Here is a 22,961-nt window from a genome sequence, read left to right on the forward strand (position 1 = left end):
AGTTAGTTTTCATTATTGTATCCATATACGTAAAAAAGATTGAAAGTTACTTTTCAATAATGTGGGAATTTGCTACCATATAACAATTCTGATGTTCACAAATAATGAGACATTTGTACAAATAGTGTACTACAAATCTGTAATCAATTCATTTTACTTTCTGGATTTTCAAAATTATATGATAAACCCTACCAAAACATGTTTTCTCATGTCTTTTTAAAATTAAGTGCTTGGAATCAATTATCCTAGCTTCTTTACTGTATATGGAGATATTTCTGAAATGTAGAGGAGAATTGATGGTAAATAGGACACTCTCTAATGATGTAACTCTCAGAACACAAGGTTAATAACAAAATAGCATAAATTGTGTGGACAAGGACAAATGAGGAAAGAATACTCCAAATTAGGGTGAAGTGAAATAAAACTTTTTTTTCCAGTGTCAATCTATACTGAGAGAGGATTTTTGTTTGTTTGTTTTAAGTCATGCTTTAGCTTCTTGAAAAACAGCCCTTTAATGAGACATTTCCATTAATAAAGAAAAAATTATGCTATTGCCAATTATGTTTTGTCATTGTGTTTCAATAATAAAAGGCCAATAGAATGAATTTTGTTTGAAAAATATTGAATAACAGAAGTAAGTGACTAAAGCATTTTTAAAGGAAATCAAGATGGTGACAGGATTTTAGATGATTTCAAAAGATAGTAATTGCTTCTGAAGCTGAATTCTAGTCACAGAATTTAACTATTTCTGAATTCTCATTTCAACTGTTGAGTGTTAGGTGAGCTGGTTATTAGGGTAATCAGGGTGTTGACATTTCAGTGATAAAATAGAATGAATAAGCAACAAGTATTCATTAAAATATAAGGAAAAGTGTGTTATATTTATTATTATTACTATTATTATTATTTGTCAGGCATGGGGCTTGAACTTTGGACCTGGGTGCTGTCCCAGAGCTCTTCAGCTCAAGGCAAGCACTCTACTCTTGAGCCACAGCACCATTTCCAGTTTTCTGGTGGTTAATTGGAAGTAAGAGTCTCACAGACTTTCCTGCCCAGGCTGGCTTAGAACTGTGATCCTCAGATCTCAGCCTCCTGAGTAGCTAGGATTACAGGCATGAGGCTGTAATTGGCACCTAGCTGTTTTATTTTATTTATTTTTTGCACTATATTCAGTACATCAAATAAAAGTCAGTTAAAAACTTATTATGTTGTTCTTCTCCTATCCCTTCCCTCCTCCACTTCTTCCCTCTCTGAAGTTGTAAAGTTCATTTCCAACATAGTGTCTTGTGAGTATAATTGCTATAATGGGTCATCCTGTGTCCTTGTTTTAGTGCTTTGTTATTATTCCCTTTCCACTCTCCAAATTATATATATATATATGTATATATATATATATATATATATATATACACATAAGATGCAGGGTACCAAAATCAAATACAGTGACAATGTGGGGATGGGAGTGTAACAATGCTTGACAAAAAATATACTCATTACCTTACTATTGTAACTGTAACTCCTCTGTATAACATCTTTACAATAAAATAAAAAGTTAAAAAAAATTCTAAATAGAGGCACTAGGATCTGGGCACTGGTGGCTCACCATGGTCAGGCCTGTGAACCTCCTCTGTGGTTCAAATTCAGCCCAGGAAAGAAAGTCCCTTAGACTCCTACCTCCAATTAATCACCAGAAAACAGAAAGTGGAGCTATGGCTCAAAGTGCTCAAGCACTGGTCTTGAGCAAAAGATCTCAGGGACAGTACCCAGGCTCAGAGTTCAAATCTCACAACCGACACCCCACAAAAAAAAGGAGCACTAGGGAAACCTAAAATTATCTACTAATGTCTACTAATGAAGGTATTTAGGAGAATCAACCCTTTACACAGATTACAGTCTAGTCCAGAGATAATTTATTTTTCCAACAATAGGCTAAGAAGCATGTATGTATTCAAACACATTAACATTATTATGCAAAGATCATAAAGCCAAAGGAAACATGAGTGTCTTAGTTTGCTTCCTTATTGACAACAAAATTTAAAAAAGCTGAAATCACTTCACTGTACCTCCAGGGATTCAAGATTAACTCCTGCAAGTTGTTTCTAAGGAGCAGAAACACTAGTTTTGTACCTTGAAAAAAGTACAATGCATACCAAAACAAACCTATAGGAGCTATTAACTCCAGATCAAAGGCATATCACTTCCAGCAGGTTTGCAGTTGGAACTGAGTAAGTTCTCTTCTAGGTTGAAACAAGTTGCAGGTCTAAGAAGTTATCTCAGACATTCCAGGCTAATAGCTGAGATTTGACCATGAAGGTAAAATCCTGTAATCCACTACTATTTCAGTTATATTTCATGTGTCTAACTCCCTGAACAATTATGACCCAGCCCAGGGCACTCTAACCAGCTTCATTTTGAGAATGTGGCTTTAGGTGAAATTTGGCACCTGTCAATATGACCTGTGGCCGAAGGTCATATTGTGCTATACGTAGAAGCACACATACTTATATCCAAAGGTTAGAGCTGAGAAACAAATGTTACTATTACATGTCTATCAATCAGTCCAAGCAGATAGACAGAATGTGGGACAGTAAGTAGAAGGGAGGCTGGATAAGGAAGACAGTGTGTAGGTGATTGTACGTTTTTGCTTTGGAGACTTAGCAACAAGATAAGGTATCGGAAAACATTTACAAATTCTCTACAAGATCTAGGACTAGAACAGTGTTATTTAAATAGAGGGACTGAAGGAAGAGTGGCTATGACTCAGTGAACAACTTGAAAGTTAGCAGATAGCACTGGGGCATAGTGTTCTGGGTCAAACATCCAGCAAAAAGAAATTGGAGGAGAATTAAGACATACAGTGTCATTAGGCAGACAGCATTTCCTGGACCATACTAATAGGGAGGAGAACTTAGCCTTAAGTCATACTACATGGAAGGTTGATTAAAGTAGGTATTCTTGGAAAAAAATAGGCTTCTAAGTTTCACACCCTGTAGCAATTTATGATATACACTGTGCTAAGTCTATAGTATCAATAATGTCCAGCCTTAGAGATGTACTGCTGCTCTCATTCAGTACTTGTACAGAAAAAAGTCAGGAGAAGCCTGGGAAAGGTAAGCATGTCTTGAGATTGAGGTAAATGGGAGACTTTGTCACAAAACAAATCTGTAGCTTAAAAGCTCAAAATTTTGTAAGCACACTTTCTCTTTGATAAATTGACTTGAATGCTAATTCAAGTTATAATTGCCCCATTTCAAAAATAACAGGTATTTTCTTCTTTAAATAGCATTACAAATCTCTGTGCAGAATTGAAGAGTAGTTTCAGACATCTCCTTCTTGTAAATGGCTTCAAACTTCTCATTTTCTTCTATTGTGAAATAATTCTTCCAGTCTCCAATAATCCCTAATAATAACAGAAAAAAACACATTTGAACAAATATAATACAACTATTATAAGGGGAAAACTAGTATATACTAAGGAAAGCCAGAAAACTTAAGATCTGGCCTGTAAATGAACACTTCAAAAACATTTCTTTTAAAAATTAGTATTTCATCATTGGCAAATGTGGCTCACAGTGTCTTATCTTTTAAAAAGAGGTTCCGAGGAAAGCTAATTTTTAAACCTAAATTCATGGAGATTATAACACTTTTCTGAGATAGATTCTTTTACTATTTTTCCCATTTTGTCATTTTCTCTTTTTGTTTTTATTGGCATATATTACTAGTATGAGAGGTTTTATTGTGAGACAGATGATTGATAGATTGATAGATTAATAGAGCTACACACACACACACACACACACACACACACACAGTGTACCCCAGGAAAATTCATCCTGAATCTCTAGGTTTCATTGCTGTAATTTTATATCTATATATAGAGTACTTTGCCCATACTTACCCTTGCTCACTGTCTCTATTGGCCCTCTCTAACTCCACAACCCTGCATGTTTCACTTTCTTGATATCTTTTATTATAAACTATTCTATCAACTTATCCCTGAAATCTCTAGATCAGTTGTAAAGCATATTTTATTCCCAGTGTTAGTTGAAGAAACTGTTCAAAGAAACACAGAATCGAGAGATAGGAACTATAATTCCTTAGAATTCATGAATATTTTGGTAGTTGTATTTGTGTAATCTGAATACGCCACACTGGTCCATCATTTGGACTTAGGTTGAAACAAATAACATTAAAATCAAACATATAATATTCCCCAAACACCTTAAACATAAAAATTAGGCAATATAAATTCACATTCATCTTTCATGCTTAGGTGAAGATCAGCACAAATGTATTTGTGGTAGGATTCCATTGCCATTAAAAACAGAGGAGAACACAGATTTAAACAATAAGGAATTGTAGGTAAGGCATTCAAAGCTCTTTCAATCTGTACATAAATTTTACAGTACAAACAAATATATATGTATATATTTCATGAAAGTTTTTTTAAAAATAAAAAGTTGGCCCAAGTGTGGACCTTTAGTTGTTGTACTGTTTCAATTTGGGACAGTAATAAAATTTTGACATAATTTATCCTCCAAGAATGTATGAACTATTTTTTTTCAATATGCAATTTTAATGGTTATTTTTGATGGGGTAAAATATGATTCCACAACTGCAAGTACTAGATTTGTCTACAAGGATGGTGAGAAATTACATAAGCATAAAGTCACATTCCTGAGACTATAACAACTCTCCCACAAAAAATTGAAATGATAATTAACAACATGGGAAGAAAAATAAAGGTTACAAAAGGAAATCAATATTTTGATCCAAAAATCATTTTAAAGAATGATAAATCAACTATGTAAAAATAACTAAAACAAATATTAATGGTACTCATCTCAGAGTTTTTATAACTTAATATATTTTCCACTTTTTATTATTTACCATAGCTAAGATATGGAACCAACCCAGATGCCCTGCAGTAGATGAATGGATCAAGAAAATGTGGTATATATACAAAATGGAATTCTATGCCTCCATCAGAAAGAATGACATTGCCCCATTTGTTAGGAAATGGAAAGACCTGGAAAAAATTATATTAAGTGAAGTAAGGCAGGCCCAAAGAAACATAGGTCCCATGGTTTGTTTCCTTTATTTGCAATAATTAGTATATGTCTGAGACAAGCAGAAATGGTCAGACAAGTTGATGTTAGGTGAAATGAACCCCAAGATAAGGACTCCAATTGTTTTACTTTCTTGTGATTATTTCTAACATATTTATAAGATTATTTCTTTGTTCCTTTGTATGTCCCTCTCCCATGGTATAACCCCTGTTTTCACTGTATTTGATGTTGGTATAATTTGTGGAGGGGAAGCAGAAAAAAAATTGCATGAACTATTGTGCAACTAAATCACATTGATTTTTCCAACACTATATCCTTCAACACTAAAATCATTGTCTGACTCCATATTGACCTCTTGTCAGCCCTCATTTGTATATATGCCAGTTGCAGTATACTCTGAGCATTTTTAGATAATCTAATGATTATTTGTAAGCAATAGAAAGTATAATACATAAAGTAAGTAATTTAAATATATTACTTACAAAATAATATCTAAAGTAAGTAATATAAAGAAGATATTAACTCACTGAATAAAATTTATATGTCATTGAGGAGGAGGAGAATTGTATCAATTAAGACAAAGGATGTCTTTTGCAGTACTAGGACTTAACTTCAGGATCTTGCTAGACAAATGCTCCCAATTTACACAAATAGATAATGAATGAAAAATTTGGAATTATTCATATTATAATTGTCAGAACCACTCGCATTTATCAGAGTACTATATAGGGAAATGATTGTAAGATATTTAGGTTTCCCAGTAATAGCTTTACATGCATTATTTCACTTAATAATTCTGAGCCTAACTTAGCAACTTTGGATGGTAGATATTTTTAGTGTTGTTTATAGCTGAAGGCTTGAACCCTAAACAGGCTAACTAAAGCATCAGAATGACACCTTTTTAGGAAAATAAAAAGGGAAATAAAAGTCAGCATTACCTTTGCGCATGAAAGGGGACTTGCTATGATCCATGACTGCAGTAGGCATATGTGTATAATTCACCATAGGGTTGTTCTTCATCACTTCAAATGAAGTGTGAAAGATGATCCGATCCATGATCTCATCACTCATGGTCTTCCCCAAAAAGCTGCTAACTTTCTGAATTTCTCCCTTTGGATTCTATCAAGAAAATGGTTAAACAAGTAGATTGCTAAAATAATATAGAAAATGCTATAATTTCTGTTACCTGTTTTCTTCAGGCTGACTTTCAGTACAGAAAGAAATGCCCATTTGTTTGGGTAAATTTTTTCATGACTTTTTATAACATTTAATCATAAGAGCTTTGAAATCAATAATGGTTGTTTAGAAAAAAAATAGAATAAGATTATCTTATTTATCCTAATCTCCTGCAATAAGAAAACACCCTGGTATGTTCCAAATGGTAGAATGAAAGCCCAGCAAATATGAGAACCTGAGTTCAAACCCCACTACCATAAAATAGGAAAAAAAAAAAAAAAGAGTAGACTCTTGAACTAGGGATCTAACACAGTGATAGAATTTTTTCTCAGCATGCATGAGAATCTGCATTTGATTCTCAACATGAAAGGGAAGGGAAGGAAGTAAAATTCCCAGTGCAGGTATCAAAGTCTAAATTATTCATTAACCATTGAGAATAAAATGAGGGGGAAAACCCCTGAAATATTAGTTATTTTAAATTTCTAAAGTGGAAATGTAATGCTTATAAATTTTGAGAGCACAAATAAATCTGAACTGATCTCTAAAAAGAGTTTGGAGAAGAAACACCTTAGCAGAAATAGGGTATTATGACATAGAATGTAACAAAATGTATTGTTTTTATTAATAAGTTTTTTTAATTGTGAAAATACCATACAGAGGGGTTACAAGTACATGAGCAAGGTAATAAGTACATTTCTTTTTTTTTTTGGGGGGGGGGTCCGGTCGTGGGGCCTGAACTCTGGGCCTGGGTGCTGTCCCTGAGCTCTTCAGCTCAAGGCTAGCGCTCTACCACTTGAGCCACAGAGCCATTTCCGGCTTTTTCTTTTTGCTTATGTGGTGCTGAGGAAATGAACCCAGGGCCTCAGGCATGCAAGGCAAGCGCTCTACCACTGAGCCACCTTCCCAGCCCCATAAGTACATTTCTTATCCTCTCACCATCCCTGCCCTCCTACCCACTCCCCTGCCAAAGTTTGAATTGTTTAAATAGGGATACAGGTGGACCCATTGCAACAGTGAAATGTACAAGATGCTATGTCGAAAAATGAACATTACAAAATGTATTGTTGAGTGATATGTTAGAGAGTAAATTTCCAGGAGAAAAAGTGTAGTATTTCAGTGTTCTCAAGAAAACAGACAAAATACAGGAGCAGTTGGAGTTAGAATTGTTTGCACTAGTTAGAGAAGCTATGAGGTGGAAAGGTGAGTTGGGGTTAAACTGAGAACATCCTTAGGTGTTTTGGTGAACATTTAAGGCTGTACCTTTTGTGGCACAGCGAATCAACATTTAAAACATGTGTTACTGACTGAGTGCATGTGTATATTAACACTTATAGGTGTGCTGGCAAGGAGTTCCCTTTAAAGGAAGTTCTGGCAATATGTTACATATCAACTGTGAAAGAAAAACAAGATGGCCATTTCAGTGATGGGAGTAGTTAGAAATAGAAAGGTATAAGAGAAAATTTAGTAGTGACTCTAGGAAAATGCATGGATAGACTAGCAAAGCATACGAAAAATTATCTGGCCCCGGTCAGAGAGCAGAGAGGTACTCATGAATATAGTGTAAATTATTAGACTTTTTCTGACTTTAATTCTCGATATGATCTATATATTTGTTCTTCCTATATTTGAACTCTTCATATGACTGGGTAGCAGGAGAAAAATAATATTGCCTGCAAGTCCGAGATTTGCAGTATAAGGCAATACTTTTAAAAGTGCTTAGGCTAGACCATAAATTGATTTAATATGTTGATTTGAGTAAGTCTCGTTAGATGAATGAAATAAGAACAGAAATGCTTGCAAGAATGACATAGAGAGACAGCATTATATCTATCAGAATTTGAATGGCAGTCTAGCCCAGGCCTAAGCTAGGACTGAAAAAATATATATAAATATATATATATATATATATATATATATATATTCAAACTTATGGAAAAATCAGAAACTACATTTAAAAATCTATAATGCTAATAAATATTGTTCTTCTATCCAAGAAATAGATACTTGATAAATATACAATTTTATCTCTCATGAAAATTTACCATTTAACTCTGACTAACCAACCATTTATAGATGCTGCCATATTATTAAAATGGTTTCATAAAACCATGTAGGTTTTGCAGTTATATATGGAAAGAACATGTCACAAATTTTATCAAGCCCTAGATAAAAAGACAATATTGTCAGATTTAGATGTCAGATTCATTTATAGGCCACAAATAAGGACAGAGCAGAAAAACTCAAGACATTATTTGTAGTAAGATACTTGTGATTGTTTTTCAGAAATACATTTCATATGAGGCGTAATTTCTGTCCTATGCAAATTAGAATTGATCCCACTAAAATTTTGATTGTCACTATGTATTTACTTATTAAAACAATCAATTATTCATGCAACAACTCACCATTGAGCTGTTTATGTTTTTTGGATTTTTTTTTCTTTTTTATTGAAAAAGTGATGAGCAGGGGAGTTATGTTACATAGGTAAGGCGATGAGTACATTTGTTTTTAATCATTGTTACCCCATATCCTACTTACTCCACCCTTTCCCCCCCTCCACCCCAAACTGTGATGTTCATATCCAACATAAGGTTATGTGAGTATCAATGCTATTTTGGTTATCTGTTGTCCTGCTGTTTCTGTGTTTCCTTTTCACATTGTTTATATGTTTTAAGCAATGTTTTAGGTACTAGACATGTTATAAAGTTCAAACATCTATATCTATCTATCTATCTATTCAACTATGGTTCTAAAATTCTCAAAGGTATTCTAATTTGTTCATGGTTTTGCAACTAAAGAAACTGATTGTGTGTGTGTGTGTGAGAGAGAGAGAGAGAGATCAATTTAAGTAGACTAGCCTCCAGAATAGTAGCATAGAACTTTTGCAGTGTTATTGAGCTGTTATTTCTTCATACAAGACTAGGTGGACAATTACAAGTCTCTGATCTGAAAGAGCTACAGGGAGAAAGTGAAGGAGGAACATATTTGAAAGGTGTAATAGGCAAAACATGTGAATTCCTCACAAGTCCAGAATATAAGATATAAAACAATAAAGACAATTTGCATTCAGTCTCCAAACACTGAAGGAAAAGTAAAATCATTACCCAAGAAAAAGAATTTTTAAAAGGGTTTATATGTCTGATAAAGAAACAAGTTACATTTGGCTTTGAGCATGTTGAATTTTGTACAAGATGGTGTTTAAAGCCAAATGATGGTACACACCTGCAAGGCATTAGCACACAAACATTTGTAGAAACAATATGCATGAGAGTGACAGCCCAAATATAGCAAAAAAATTCAAACATGACATGATGTATGGAAATGTATTCGTGCATGGAAAGATATCAAGAAGGTAAGCAGGCAAGTGAAATTCTAGTAGACTCAGGAGAGAATTTCAAAAAGATAGGATGGTCAAAGATCCAAGCATGATTAAGAGAGAAGAAGAAATTATATAAGCCACTGATTTTACAATAAAAAAAATCGTAAGTGTATCAAGATGTAGGGAAGCAGGTATGGAGGATAGAAAATTTGCAATATCATTTTAGAGTCCAAAATTAAAGTTGAGATTTTAACATTAATCTTCTTATCTGAGGGTATCATCCAGAACAAATATCTACTATCCTACCTTTTTCATGTCTTCATAAAATAAGAAAAGTATTGGATGTTCTTCCTTTTTCTTCCACCAGGTCTTAACATGATTAAACCATGAACCGTAGGCCACTAAGAAGAGAAAAACCATTGCCATGTTTTCTTTTTTTCTCTTTCTTTCTTTCTTTCTTTCTTTCTTTCTTTCTTTCTTTCTTTCTTTCTTTCTTTCTTTCTTTCTTTCTTTCTTTCTTTTTCTCTCTCTTTTCCCCCCCTCTATCTTTGATATTTATTCCCTCCACCCACCCTCTCCGCAACTCTCTTTGGTGCTGGTCTTAGGGCATAAACTCAGAGCCTGGGAAAGTCTAGCTCCACTGCTTTGAGCCACAGCTCCACTTTCCACTTTTTGGTTGTTTAGTGGAGATAAAGGTCTCACAGACTTTCCTCCCTGGGCTGGTTTTGAATCATGACCCTCAGATCTCAGCCTCCTGAGTAGCTAGGATTATAGGCATGAGCCACCAGCACCCAGCTTATTTTATTTTTTAACAACAAATTGTAAATTACTTTGTGGAACTTGGTAGTCACGATAATGGAGAATGGAATATCAATTTTAAAGGTTAAATTCATTTTTCTAAGGATATATAAACATATTTAGATACATAAAAATGAAACAAGAAGCAATTCAGATGAAAATCAATTGGTCATCAGTAAGTTTCATAAATGCAAATCTATTTAAGAAATATTCTTAATAATTTGAGCAAGTTAAACACCATGCATAGTGACCAAAGAATTTCTAACAACTAGAAGAGATTCCACAGTATCTTTTATGCCAATGACTAATATATTTATTAACTGATGTGATAAAAAATACTGATTGTGGTTGATTTGATTTTCTACATGTAACCCTAATATACTTATACCGACTTAGACTGTACTGGCTTAAAAATAAGTTTTAGGCATATATGCAAACAGATCAAGAAAATCTGGGTAAACTGTCTTTAAAGTAGATGATGAGAGAGAATGATGAATGAAGTAAGTTTGATGGAGTTACTTTACATGTGTATATAGTAATACTAGAGAGACTCTAAATATCTAAAATAAAACATTTTGAAAGCAGAACTCATATTAATAATGCTTATTCATGTTGTTTCAAATTTAAAATACTCTCCTTTTTAACCTACCATTCCACCTACCATTTCCAGTCATGAATTTCTGCAGATATTCTCCCCAGGTGCCAGGATCAGGCTGCAAATGATTCATCAGGTCAAAGTGGTAATATGAGACTACAACATCCTTTGCATTCCGGGCCATATAAATTATCTGCAACAGGAAGAAGGAAATCAGATGGTTGGTATATTATCTATAAATTTGAAATTCTTTTGGCCTAGAATTCCTTTTTCTTATTAGAAAAGATTGTTCATTTGATTTATTTCTCCAAATAAGCAATACACCACAAATTAACAGATCCCCAACAATTGCATTGAAAATGGCAAGGTACCAATTGTTTGACATCCAAATGAAAAATTTATTGAGGCACATTTGATCTGTGAGTTGGAAACAAACATTCTGGTGTAATGAGACTCATTTCACTTTTGTCCCCAAAACACATGAGCACCAAAATTGCCCAGGAACACTTAATATTTAGTAAAACAAGCATGTAAAAATTAAGGAGGGATGGGGAAATGTTTTCAAAAGGAATGTCTTTGGAGATTGGTTTACTGTAAATAAAACTTCCTAACCACAAGCCGGGTGATACTAATAGCTAACAGGAACTCAAGAAAGACCCGAGCTCTATACTATAGTTACTTATTTTTTCTAAGCATGGCTCAGTCCACTGCACTGGGCTCCGCCCACCGTGGTGGGGGTGGGAGTGAGAATGTTCAGTGACAGCTGGGATTCTGTTGCCTAAAATTCCTTAAAGCTTCTCTGTCAGCAATTTTCACCAGAGCAATGCAGATAGGAGATTTGGACCATTTAGATAGGGTTGGGCTAAACAGATAAAAATTAATTCATTAGATGGGATTTTTGAAAATCCTACCATCAAAACCAAAACATTCAGGATGCAATTGGAAATTGTCATACCAAAAACTAGGAAAAAGGCAATAGGAATATGAAAGGCAATTGATGGCAAATTGAGAGGAAATAAACTGTTGAATTATCTGAAAACAATTCTAGAGCAACTGTCAGAATCTAGAACATTAAAAAATTCTCTTGAAACAAACATAGGAATAGGTAGAAAACAAATTATAGGGAAACTATAGATCTAAAATGTATTGTAACTGACATAAAAAATGTTACTGCATGGAAAATGGGAGAGGAAAAAAATCAGCCAAACTTAAGGTACATCAACTGAATTACTCAATATATGTACAACAATGAGTGAGTGAGCAGACAGAACCAGAACCCTAAATGAACAAAGCTCTTGAGATCTGTGAGGTAATAATTAAAGACTCTATCGTTTATAAACTTGGAGCTCCACAGTGAGACAACAAGGAATAAAACTGCAAACATTATTTGGAGAATTAAAGGCTAAAAAATTCTCATCAAAATCAAGGAAAAATAAATGAATCGAAGAGGCTGAGCTCACATTAAAAAGAAGAAACAAACACAGTTACACCTAGACACATTATAAATAAAATTCTTTTTTGGGGGGGGGCTCCGGTCATGAGGCCTGATCTCTGGGACTGGGCGCTGTCCCTCAGTTCTTCAGCTCAAGGCTAGCACTCTACCACTTGAGCCACAGAACCACTTCCGAATTTTCTTTATTTTATTTTATTTTTGTAAACCTCCAATGATTTCCTGCCCAGGCTGGCTTTGTACTGGCCCTAATATCTCAGCCTCCTGAGTAGCTAGAATTCCAGACGTAAGCTTAATTCCCCTCTTCAGCTTTACATTTAACTGCACATGAAAATACGAATCTGTACAAAGTAGGTGGTGTTGTACTAATATGAGACTTTGGCACAAAAGCTGTTAGGGGCAAAAACAAATTACAGAATGTCAAAAGAACTATTCCTTTAGGAAGATGCAGCAATCCTATATTATAAACAAGACAACAGACCTTTAAAATACATTCAACATCAGATGGCAGGGCTAGAAATAGCAAAAGATATATCAATAGAATAGTTTGGTGCATTTACAACTCATCCTAAGTAATTGATAGAATCACTAGAGATATAAGAAGTAAGGATATAGGACTGAATGATATCATTGAACAGTAAGATCTTACCAAAACTTACAGGATACTCCAACTAAATAAGGAAAACACATTTTATCAAGTTACCCCAGCAACAAAGATAGACTCAAATATTCTGTAAGAAATTGAAAAGGTTCAGAGTCACAGAATATGGCTCTGACCACAATGGAATAAAAGAAATATCAGTAACAGAAAGGCAATATGAAAATCTTTCAACAATTAGAAAATAAAACAACCAATTGCAAAATAATCCTACAGTAAAAGAGTAAAATTCAAAAGTAAAACTATGTACTCAAGTAAATTAAAAGTACAAATGATCAAAACCTGTGAGATAAAAGCAGATAAGAAGGAAAGATCACATCACTAAACACTTAATAAGACAAAAGAAATAAAATCAGTATTCTAAGTTCTTACTGAAATTAATTATTAAAAGAAGAGTAAAATAACCTCTACCCCCATACAAGCAGGTGAGAAATAATAAAGCTAATAAGACAATTCTGAAAAATTAAAAATAAAAAATAGAAACAAAACTGTGGCCCTTCACAAAAAATATAAAATTGATTGCCTTCTTACAAGATGAACAGATTCAAAAGAAAGACTACAATTAAGAATGAGAACAAAACAAGAAATACAGACAAATCCTACATCTGTTGCAATTATACTAAGGACATAAGATGAGCAAATTTTATGTATTACCTTCAGAGCATTGAAAAATTCTTCATATATCAAAAACTAGAAAATATCAGTTAAGAAGGCATCCAAGTAGCAGTATAACTATTAGAGAAATCTGATTTGAAATATATTCTTTTCATCAGTAAGTAAAAATAGAATGAAAGAAAGACAGCCTCTTCAGTAAATGGTGCTGGCAAAATTGGTTAACAACTTGTAGAAAACTAAAGCTAGATCCTTACATATCACCCTGCACCAAAATCAACTCCACATGGATCAAAGACCTAGAGTCAAAACAGATACTCTGAAAACATTAAAGGATGGAATAGGAGAAACCCTAGGTCTCCTTGGCACAGGCCAAAATTTTCTTAATAGAGACCTGGAAACACAAGAAATCAAAGAAAGGTTGGACAAATGGGATTGCATGAAGTTGCAGAGCTTCTGCATGGCAAAGGACATTGTTAGAAAGACCAATAGAAAGCCCACAGATTGGGAGAAGATCTTCACTAGCCATACAACCGACAAGGGTCTCATATCTAAAATACACTTGGAACTCAAAAAATTAAATCACCCAACAACAAATCCTCAAAGAAACAACTGCCCAATAAATAACTGGGCTAAAGACCTAAAGAGAAACTTCTCTGAAGAGGAAAGAAGGATGGCCAATAGACACATGAAGAAATGCTCAACCTCCCTATCCATAAAAGAAATGCAAATCAAAACAACATTAAGTTACCACCTCACTAAGAATGGCAAAAATCAAGAACTCTAATAAAAAGAGATGCTGGAGGGAATGTGGACAGAAGGGAACCTTACTGCATTGTTGGTGGGAATGTAAACTTGTTCAACCACTTTGGAAAGCAGTATGGAGGTTCCTCAAAAGACTCCACATAGAATTCCCCTATGACCCAGCAATCCCACTTTTGGGCATTTACCCAAATGTTTACAAACAAGACCACACTAAAGCTACCAGCAGGACTATGTTTATTGCAGCATTATTTCCCATAGCTAAGATATGGAACCAACCCAGATGTCCCTCAGTAGATGAATGGATCAAGAAAATGTGGTATATATACACAATGGAATTCTATGCCTCCATCAGAAAGAATGACATTGCCCCATTTGTTAGGAAATGGAAAGGCTTGGAAAAAATTTTATTAAGTGAAGTAAGGCAGGCCCAAAGAAACATAGGTCCCATGGTTTCCCTTATTTGCAATAACTAGTATATGGCTGAGTCAAGCAGGAAAGGTCAGATAAGGTGATGTTAGGGAAATGAACTCTAAGATATGTATTCAAATGTTTTTTTTTTCTTTCATGTGATTGTTTCTAACGCATTTATAAGATTATTTCTTTGTTGCTTTGTATGTCCCTCCCCCACAGTATAACCCCTGCTTTCCACTGTATTTGACATTGGTATAATTTGTGGAGGGGAAGGGGAAAAACAAGTAGCATAAATAGGGATACAGGTGGACCCATTGCACCAATGAGTAGTACAAGTCGTTACGTCGAAAACGAACTTTACAACTATGGTGGTGGGGGGGGAGAGGGCAGGATTGGGTGGGGGAATGGGGGGGCGGGAGGAGGAGGATGGGAAGGGATGGGAAGGGGAAACAAAGGAGGAGGCTACAATGCTTGATAAAAATGTACTCATTATCTTGCCCATGTAATTGTAACCCCTCTGTACAGTATTTTCACAATAAAAAAATAAAAATTTAAAAAAAGTTAAAAAAATGCTCAACCTTTCTAGCAATAAAAGAAATGCAAATCAAAACAACATTGAGACACCACATCACCCCAGTTACAATGGCTACAATCAAGAACTCTAATAACAACAGATGCTGGAGGGGATGTGGACAGAAGGGAACCTTACTGCATTGTTGGTGGGAGTGTAAACTTGTTCAACCACTTTGGAAAGTAGTATGGAAGTTCCTCAAAAGACTCCACATAGAGCTCCCCTAAGACCCAGCAATCCAATTTATGGGCATTTATCCAAGTGTTCACAAACAAGATCACACTAAAGCTACCAGCAGGACTATGTTTATTGTAGCCTTATTTACCATAGCTACCATATGGAACCAACCCAGATGCCCCTCAGTAGATGAATGGATCAAGAAAATGTGGTATATATACACAATGGAATTCTATGCATCCATCAGAAACAATGGCATTGCCACATTTGATAGGAAATGGAAAGACTTGGAAAAAATTATATTAAGTGAAGTAAGCCAGACCCAAAGAAACATAGGTCCCATTGTTTTCCTTATTTGCAATAACTAGTATAAGTCTGAGTCAAGTAGAAAAGGTCAGATAAGTTGATGTAAGGGAAATGAACCCTAAGGTATGCATTCAAATGTTAATTTCTTTCATGAGATTGTTTCTAACACACTTAATAGGATTTTTTTTTTGCTTTATATGTCCTTCCTCCATGCTATAACCCCTGCTTTCACTGTATTTGATGTTGGTATAATATGTGGAGGGGAAGGGAAAAAAGAAACCGTTTATATAGGGATACGGGTGGACCCATTGCAACAATGAGACATACAAGCCCTTATGTGGAAGAGGAACTTTACAAATTTGGTGGGGGAGGAGGAGGATTCGGTGGGGGGGCAGGGGGATGATGGGAACAGATGGGAAGGGGAAACAGAGGAGGAGGCTACAATGCTTAATAAGAAATGGAGTCTATCTTGCCCATGTAATTGTAACCCCTCTGTACAGTATATCATCAATAAAAAAAAAGCATTGGGATAAAAAAAAGAAATATATTCTTTCTAAACAAATATGCAAGCATAAATGTTTCATTGAAGCATTTTAACAAGAGTTCAGATAAAAATTAGCATCTTTATATTTATGTTTTTCTGTAGAAGATCATGTTATCTAGGGAAAACAGAGGGATAAAAGTAGCAATTTGCATTGATATGAGACATCTGTGGCTACTTGTTTAGAAAACTCAAGTACCCCCAAAATAATATTGAAACTTTGTTTTAATTGGAACTCTTTGTGTACCTAAGTTCTCAAAGTAACAAGTAAATAGAACATTTGGATCATTTCACGGTTTTGTTTTGTTTTTTTCCAATGTGCATGAGAAAAGACCAGCGTCACACTGCAAATCTTGCTTGCATTTCAGAATGTACCTTACACTTGTTCTCCCAGAATGATTTAGGAAGAAGGTCAACTGGCAAATGTGTCTTCACAATGCGAGGTGAAGGCATCTGTTCCAATTTTTCTACACCTGGAAAATTATAGTTTAGCATATGGAAATTAGTGTCCAAGGAACCTGTATTCCTTTATCTTTCCAATCAAGTTTTCAATGCATTTCTGGCATATACATATAATATATATATATATATATATATATTACAGCTAAATCTGAAGCAGAGGTGTGTTTCAGGACTCCAAGAAGCAATATTATACAACAGATAGACATCCCTGTGTTAAATGTTTATTAGCACGTACTCATTATTAGACAATTGAAAATACCTCACAAAGTAAGGAATGTAATTCACGTTTCTTATCTCCAAATGAGGGACAATAGAACTCATTTTAGTATCTTAGAATATTACCTTAATTTCTCCTTCAGGTCTCTCATCCAGACGTCTTGAAGTTCTACGCATCATACTATTTTCCAAAAATTCTAAATGTTTAACAATATTTGTGTGTATTTGTTGTGTGTATTTATTTGCTGCCCATTCCCATACTTCCTTCCCACCCTCAGCCCCCAATATACCTAGAATATAATTAGATTCCATTAAAACAGAGATATAACTTGTTTGTTCATAAAGAATGTCTATTTGATAAGAAGGGATAATCCATTGTTAGCATCAAGACCTACTTATAACAAAAGTGGTGTTAACAGAAACAAAAATGCAAGATGCCCAGATAATGGGCATTATGGAGTATTTTTAGTAAATAAACTGGTTAACAGAATTCCTTATTTGGAAATATTAAATATAGGCCTCTAAAATTCTGCCAGAAATTTTATTATGACTTTCAACCACAGCATGGAGAGCAATTACTTTATTTTTCATAAAACGGATGGGTCCATAGTCCATTTATTTGATCAAAATAAAGCCATGGGAATAAACCTTGGTTCTTTTATTTTTTCCATGTTTCTCATGAGCCACTACATGAGAAACTACATATTTTCTGCATCAAAGTTTTTATGGTTTACATTCCTCAAGTATGCTTTCCACAACTCCATATATGACTTTGGGTTTTAATTCAGAGTAAATATTTATCCAATCTAAAATATGCTTCTCTCTCATAAATTCTTTTGCTCTGTAAGGCTATCAGTGTTGACATACTATTAATTTACTTTTTAAATGCCAAATAGCACTATATATTTCCTGGATATAGAATATATAGTTTTCTAATCATTTTATGTCTAGGCCACAGTAGAGTAGAATAGTCTTTTGGAAATACTGAAAATACTGGTGAAATAAAAAATAACTGTTATTAATACTAAATATCACTTTAAGAAGAACTAGCATTTCTTTTTTAAAATTCTATTTTATTAATCTAAAAGTAGTTGTACAAAGTAGTTACCATGCAACAAATCAGTTTATAATGCATCTTGATCCAAGTCATACCTTTCATAATTTTTCTCCATTCCTACCAACCCAACCCCTCTCCTCAATTTGCATAGGATATGCATTGAATATTATGACTGTATTCTCCTTCCATTCTTTCTCTTCATTCATCAATCCCTCTTCCCTTGACCTCACCCCATACATCTTTCAAGTGCCAGTTTTCTGGTATTTGTTTTACTGGACTGTGAGTTAGTTAACTACTTCAGTGAAGATCCTCTTACTCTGATCTGTCAAATTCTTCAAATAAGTTAATAAAATGTAAGGAAATTTGTTATTGAGTTTTTTTCATTGTTTTCTATACTAAAACTTTCCTCATTTGCTATCATATCTGGATATGCAACAGACTAAACAAAAGTTTTTTTTATATTCCTTGGTTATTTTATTACTTGCAAACTTTAATTTTATGTTGCTGAATCCACTACAAATATGTTAAATGATAGTCAAATGAAAAAGTGGATATATTATGAAAATATTATTACAGAAATATCAGTACCAGACTATTTAATGTTACCTGTCACACTTAATCCAGGAGCACTCATTTCCAACATTGCCACTCTAGCAGTAATAACATCTCGCTTGCACTTTTCAATATCTCCATCATTTAGAATCATATCCACAATTTCACTAAGCCAAGTGGTACCTGTGGTAAAAGGCAAAATTTCTATAGTCAGCTTTTAATCCTGGGAGGAAGGGACAAAGTATATGTTGGAAATCTTTCATCTAATCACCTTCTCTAGGAACTTAATTGACAGTTTCCATTCTATACGCCAAATATTCACTTTAATATACTATGACTAGATAGCTGCATTGAGGGATAGAAATGTTAACTTGGGAAGATAAGGCCAGATCCGTATTATGCAGGCTGTAGAACTCACCTGATTTAGGGAAAGTGACGATCACAATATCATCTGGCCTGCTCTGGAACTGTTCAATCTTTTCCCAGTTGCTTGTAAAAGCATAGACCATGGGACAACCATGGATCATCTTCACGTTTTTCCTCAGGACATCTTTTGGAGAACTCATTTTATATCAGATTGTATGAATGCTTGAATGTAAAAGTAGACTGTCACTGTCAAACAGTAGAAAAATGAAAAGGAATGTGAAGACAATAAAAATCAGAATCTCAGTAACAAATGTTATCTTTATGGCACTGTAATGTAACCTAAAGTAGAATTTACCCTTAGAACCCTGAATACACAGAGACCTAGATACAAAGGGCATATTTGTGGGCATAGCATTGCAGATAACAAGTGGGACAAATGGCTCAGCAACAAGCAGAACAAAGGTCTTCAGTAGTAGATTTAATTAAAAAAAACCTACTTTGAATTAAATTCATGCTTTACAGAACTATGGCTTAAAAATAAAACAAATCCTAGATTCCTAGGAAAATGAATCTATTGCTGATCATTAGAATTTAGTTATACCTCATTTTTCCTGAGACCATCTTCTATCATTCTTACATTTGATCTCTATATAATAGATCTACTTTATCTGGTCCTAAGATTTTTTGTTGTTGTTGTTGTTTCGGTCGTGGGGCTTGAACTCTGGGCCTGGGCACTGTCGCTGTGCTCTTCAGCTCAAGGTGAGAGCTCTACCACTTGACACCGTGTCACTTCCGGTTTTCTAGTGGTTTATTGGAGATAGGAGTCTCACGGACTTTCCTGCTCTGGGCTGACTTTGAACCGTGATCCTCAGATCTCAGCCTCCTGAGTGGCTAGGATTACAGGCGTGAGCCAACGGCGCGGCTAGGATTACAGGCGTGAGCCAACGGCGCCTGGCAAGTTTTGTTCTTTATTACTGGTTTTGAGCAAACAAATTGTGATGGTTTGTGGCGTGATTATTTGCATGTGTGTGTGTATGTGTACACATGTACAAATTTACTCTGGATCTGTACTGAGATTTGTGGAAATGTGGCTTCCATTATATTTGTATAAATTTGGTTATGATCCCTCAGCTTTACTTTAATATATATATATATATATATATACCTATATATTTATATGTAAGTTACATGTGTTTCCTGCATTGATTGACTAGCAGCTGCTTCAAATTACAGTCAGTGTGTACTATGTGTAACTGATCTAGCAGCTGCTTCAAAATTACAGTCAGTGTGTACTATGTGTAACTGATCTCATCTAAGAACTTGTTAGAAATGCAAATTCCCATCTACAAAATAATCTCTTTTAACAAGAACTTAAAGTTAACAACACACAATTAAAAATTTGAGGATGACTTTAAACCCCCTTTATTTCACTCTCTAGCAATACAGAGTATACATTTAACAAAATAAATTTAACAATCTCTAGAAAACAAGTCACATTATCTGTAGTTCATATGTATTATCTCTAATCCTAATCCACTCTGAAGGTGTATCTTCATTTTACCTTGTAGATAAGCTTGGGAAGCAAGACTTTAGCATGTCTACTCCAACAATCACAGAAAAGGACTGGGTACCCAGGAATGAACTTTTCACTCTGCTCACTTTATTTATTTTTTGTTTGAAAAAGATTTCCTTTTATCTGTAAAAACAGGTGAAACTGTTCCAGATTACACAAAGAATCTTGAACTCAGAGACTGGAGAGTCACTGATACATTTACCATATATATATATTTTTTAATTCATATATGTATATTATTGTAATTATAAAGGTGATGTACAGAGGGGTTACAACTACATAAGTCAGGTAATAAGAACATTTCTATTTGAACAATGTCACCCCTTCCCTCACTCTCTCCCAGGTTTTCCCTCCCATCCCCACCCATGAATTGTATAGTCATTTTCAATGTAATGTCTAGTGAGTATCACTGCTGCATTTGTTCACCTTATACCCTTCTCTTACCCTTTCAAAGACAGATGAAATAACAGCCAGGCAAAGATAAATGGAAAATTATTACTTTTTATGATTGCATGCACATAGTTATTGTCTGCTCACTTTATATACTGTACATTTACTCTGGGCCCTGCCCTGATTAACAAAAAAATCTGTAGCTTATCTCACTCAAATAAGGGTGTTCACCATTTTGTAAAAGAATTATTCTTTCACAAGGCAACTCCTTGCTGACAAAAAAGTTGGAGTTCCTCATGCTGGAAAAATATTACCAAAGATGGAATAACAACAAGTGGAAAGCTAAGAAGCCATTCTGTATACATGTAAGTCATGCCTGGGAAGTGGGTGTGACCATTTTAGGAACCTACAGAGAAGCAGCTATGAATGAGCATTGCTTCCTTGTGACCAATGGCTGATTTAGGAGGAGCTCAGAATTTCAGAGGAGGGGTCTAGAGGGGAAGGGCTGAAACATGCAAGATGATTAATATCATCATATCAGATTTTTTGTAAGATGCCATATACTTTAGAATATACAAGTTACATCAGACCCCTCATAAAAAGGATGATAGGAATTTTTTTCTAGTGTGGCTGTCCATTGCAGTTTTTATTGTTTTTTTAAACCATACAACAATGTAATACATCTGTTTTATTTTCTTTTTTCAAATAGTTGTGCTTTAGATACAGTTACCAGGTGATATATTTCCCTCATATGCTCAGTAGTCTTGTATTAAAAGCATCTAGAGTATAAAAAATTTACTGTCTACATGACATATAAGGTCTTCCTGTAGAAGTTGAGCCACAGGCTAAAAATTAATATGTCAAGTTGGTTTCATGGAAGATCAATGAAATAAATTAAAAACAATGTGTTCCTATTAGGAGAAATTAAGTTATGTGACATCAAAATGGAATGATTCTTTTGTTCCAAATTTTATTTATTCCTCTGGCTTAGTCCTAAAAGCTTTCAACTCTGTTTGTCCCATATCTAATCCCTGTTCCTAAAATATCCTGCATTCTGAAATATGCTTAAAAGTCATTAATGGTGTGTGTGTGTGTGTGTGTGTGTGTGTGTGTGTGTGTGTGTGTGTTCCTGTGGGGGAGTGGATAGGAGAGAAGAAAAGGGAAATGAAGACTTGGAAAGATCCCTTTTTCTTTATGTGGCTTAAAGTTGCATGATAATCCCTCCTCCTCCCCCCCCAAGCCTGGTATGTCTCAAAAGCATTCCATTGAGCCCAGAGAAATACAAGTAAACATTCAAAGACTGAAATGTTCTGCAGAGCATAAACACGACACTGAGTTTTCTGTGGGAATTATGTAAAAGATTCTCAGGTTATGAAACTATCCCAAGCAGAAATTGTTCTCAGGGCACCATATTCTGCAAATATAGGACATGAACATCAAGTAAAGAAAATGTGAAGATTTACCTCACCATGAAATCTTGAATTTTCACTTTCAGTCAGTGGAGCTGCTTCTGAGAAGAAAGCTGGGAGCCACTGGTGGCTCAAGAAGGTCAAAGTACTTTTTTCTTGTCTCCAGGAAAAAAAAAAACAAACATTAAAAAAAACAAGTTCAAGGAGAGATCTGAACACAGCATTCTGTGAAGGTGCAGGCAACTATAAACAGTTTGATATATACACAGAGGAGGAAGACCTGCTGTTTCAACATCTGGCAGAATCAGGAAGTACTGAGGAGGAAATGGATCAGGGTGGTGACCAGCCCAGGCAGAAATTGTCTAGATTTGATGGTCTCATAGGCTTATAAGGGTGGAAACAGAGGCAGAGGGGGTGTAAAAAAATAAAATAAAAATAAAACCAGCTTGACGATTGATACTTCATTACGTCTATATGGAGGGTCTCCT

General features: G+C 34.7%; 1 protein-coding gene across 1 annotated transcript; it reads right to left on the minus strand.

The window, feature by feature from the left end:
• Nucleotides 1–3,275: 3,275 nt before the first annotated feature.
• Sult1b1 (sulfotransferase family, cytosolic, 1B, member 1) lies at nt 3,276–22,591 on the minus strand. Its single transcript, XM_013020074.1, has 8 exons — nt 22,528–22,591; nt 19,154–19,347; nt 18,790–18,918; nt 16,824–16,921; nt 11,024–11,150; nt 9,871–9,965; nt 6,008–6,188; nt 3,276–3,400 (listed from the first exon to the last, which is right to left on the minus strand). The coding sequence occupies exons 2-8, from the start codon at nt 19,299–19,301 to the stop codon at nt 3,276–3,278; spliced, it is 903 nt and encodes a 300-aa protein (XP_012875528.1). The 5' UTR covers nt 19,302–19,347; nt 22,528–22,591.
• Nucleotides 22,592–22,961: the final 370 nt, after the last annotated feature.

This window comes from Dipodomys ordii, unplaced genomic scaffold, assembly GCF_000151885.1.
Source record: "Dipodomys ordii isolate 6190 unplaced genomic scaffold, Dord_2.0 Scaffold49, whole genome shotgun sequence".
In the NCBI taxonomy this organism is placed as follows: Eukaryota; Metazoa; Chordata; class Mammalia; order Rodentia; family Heteromyidae; genus Dipodomys; species Dipodomys ordii.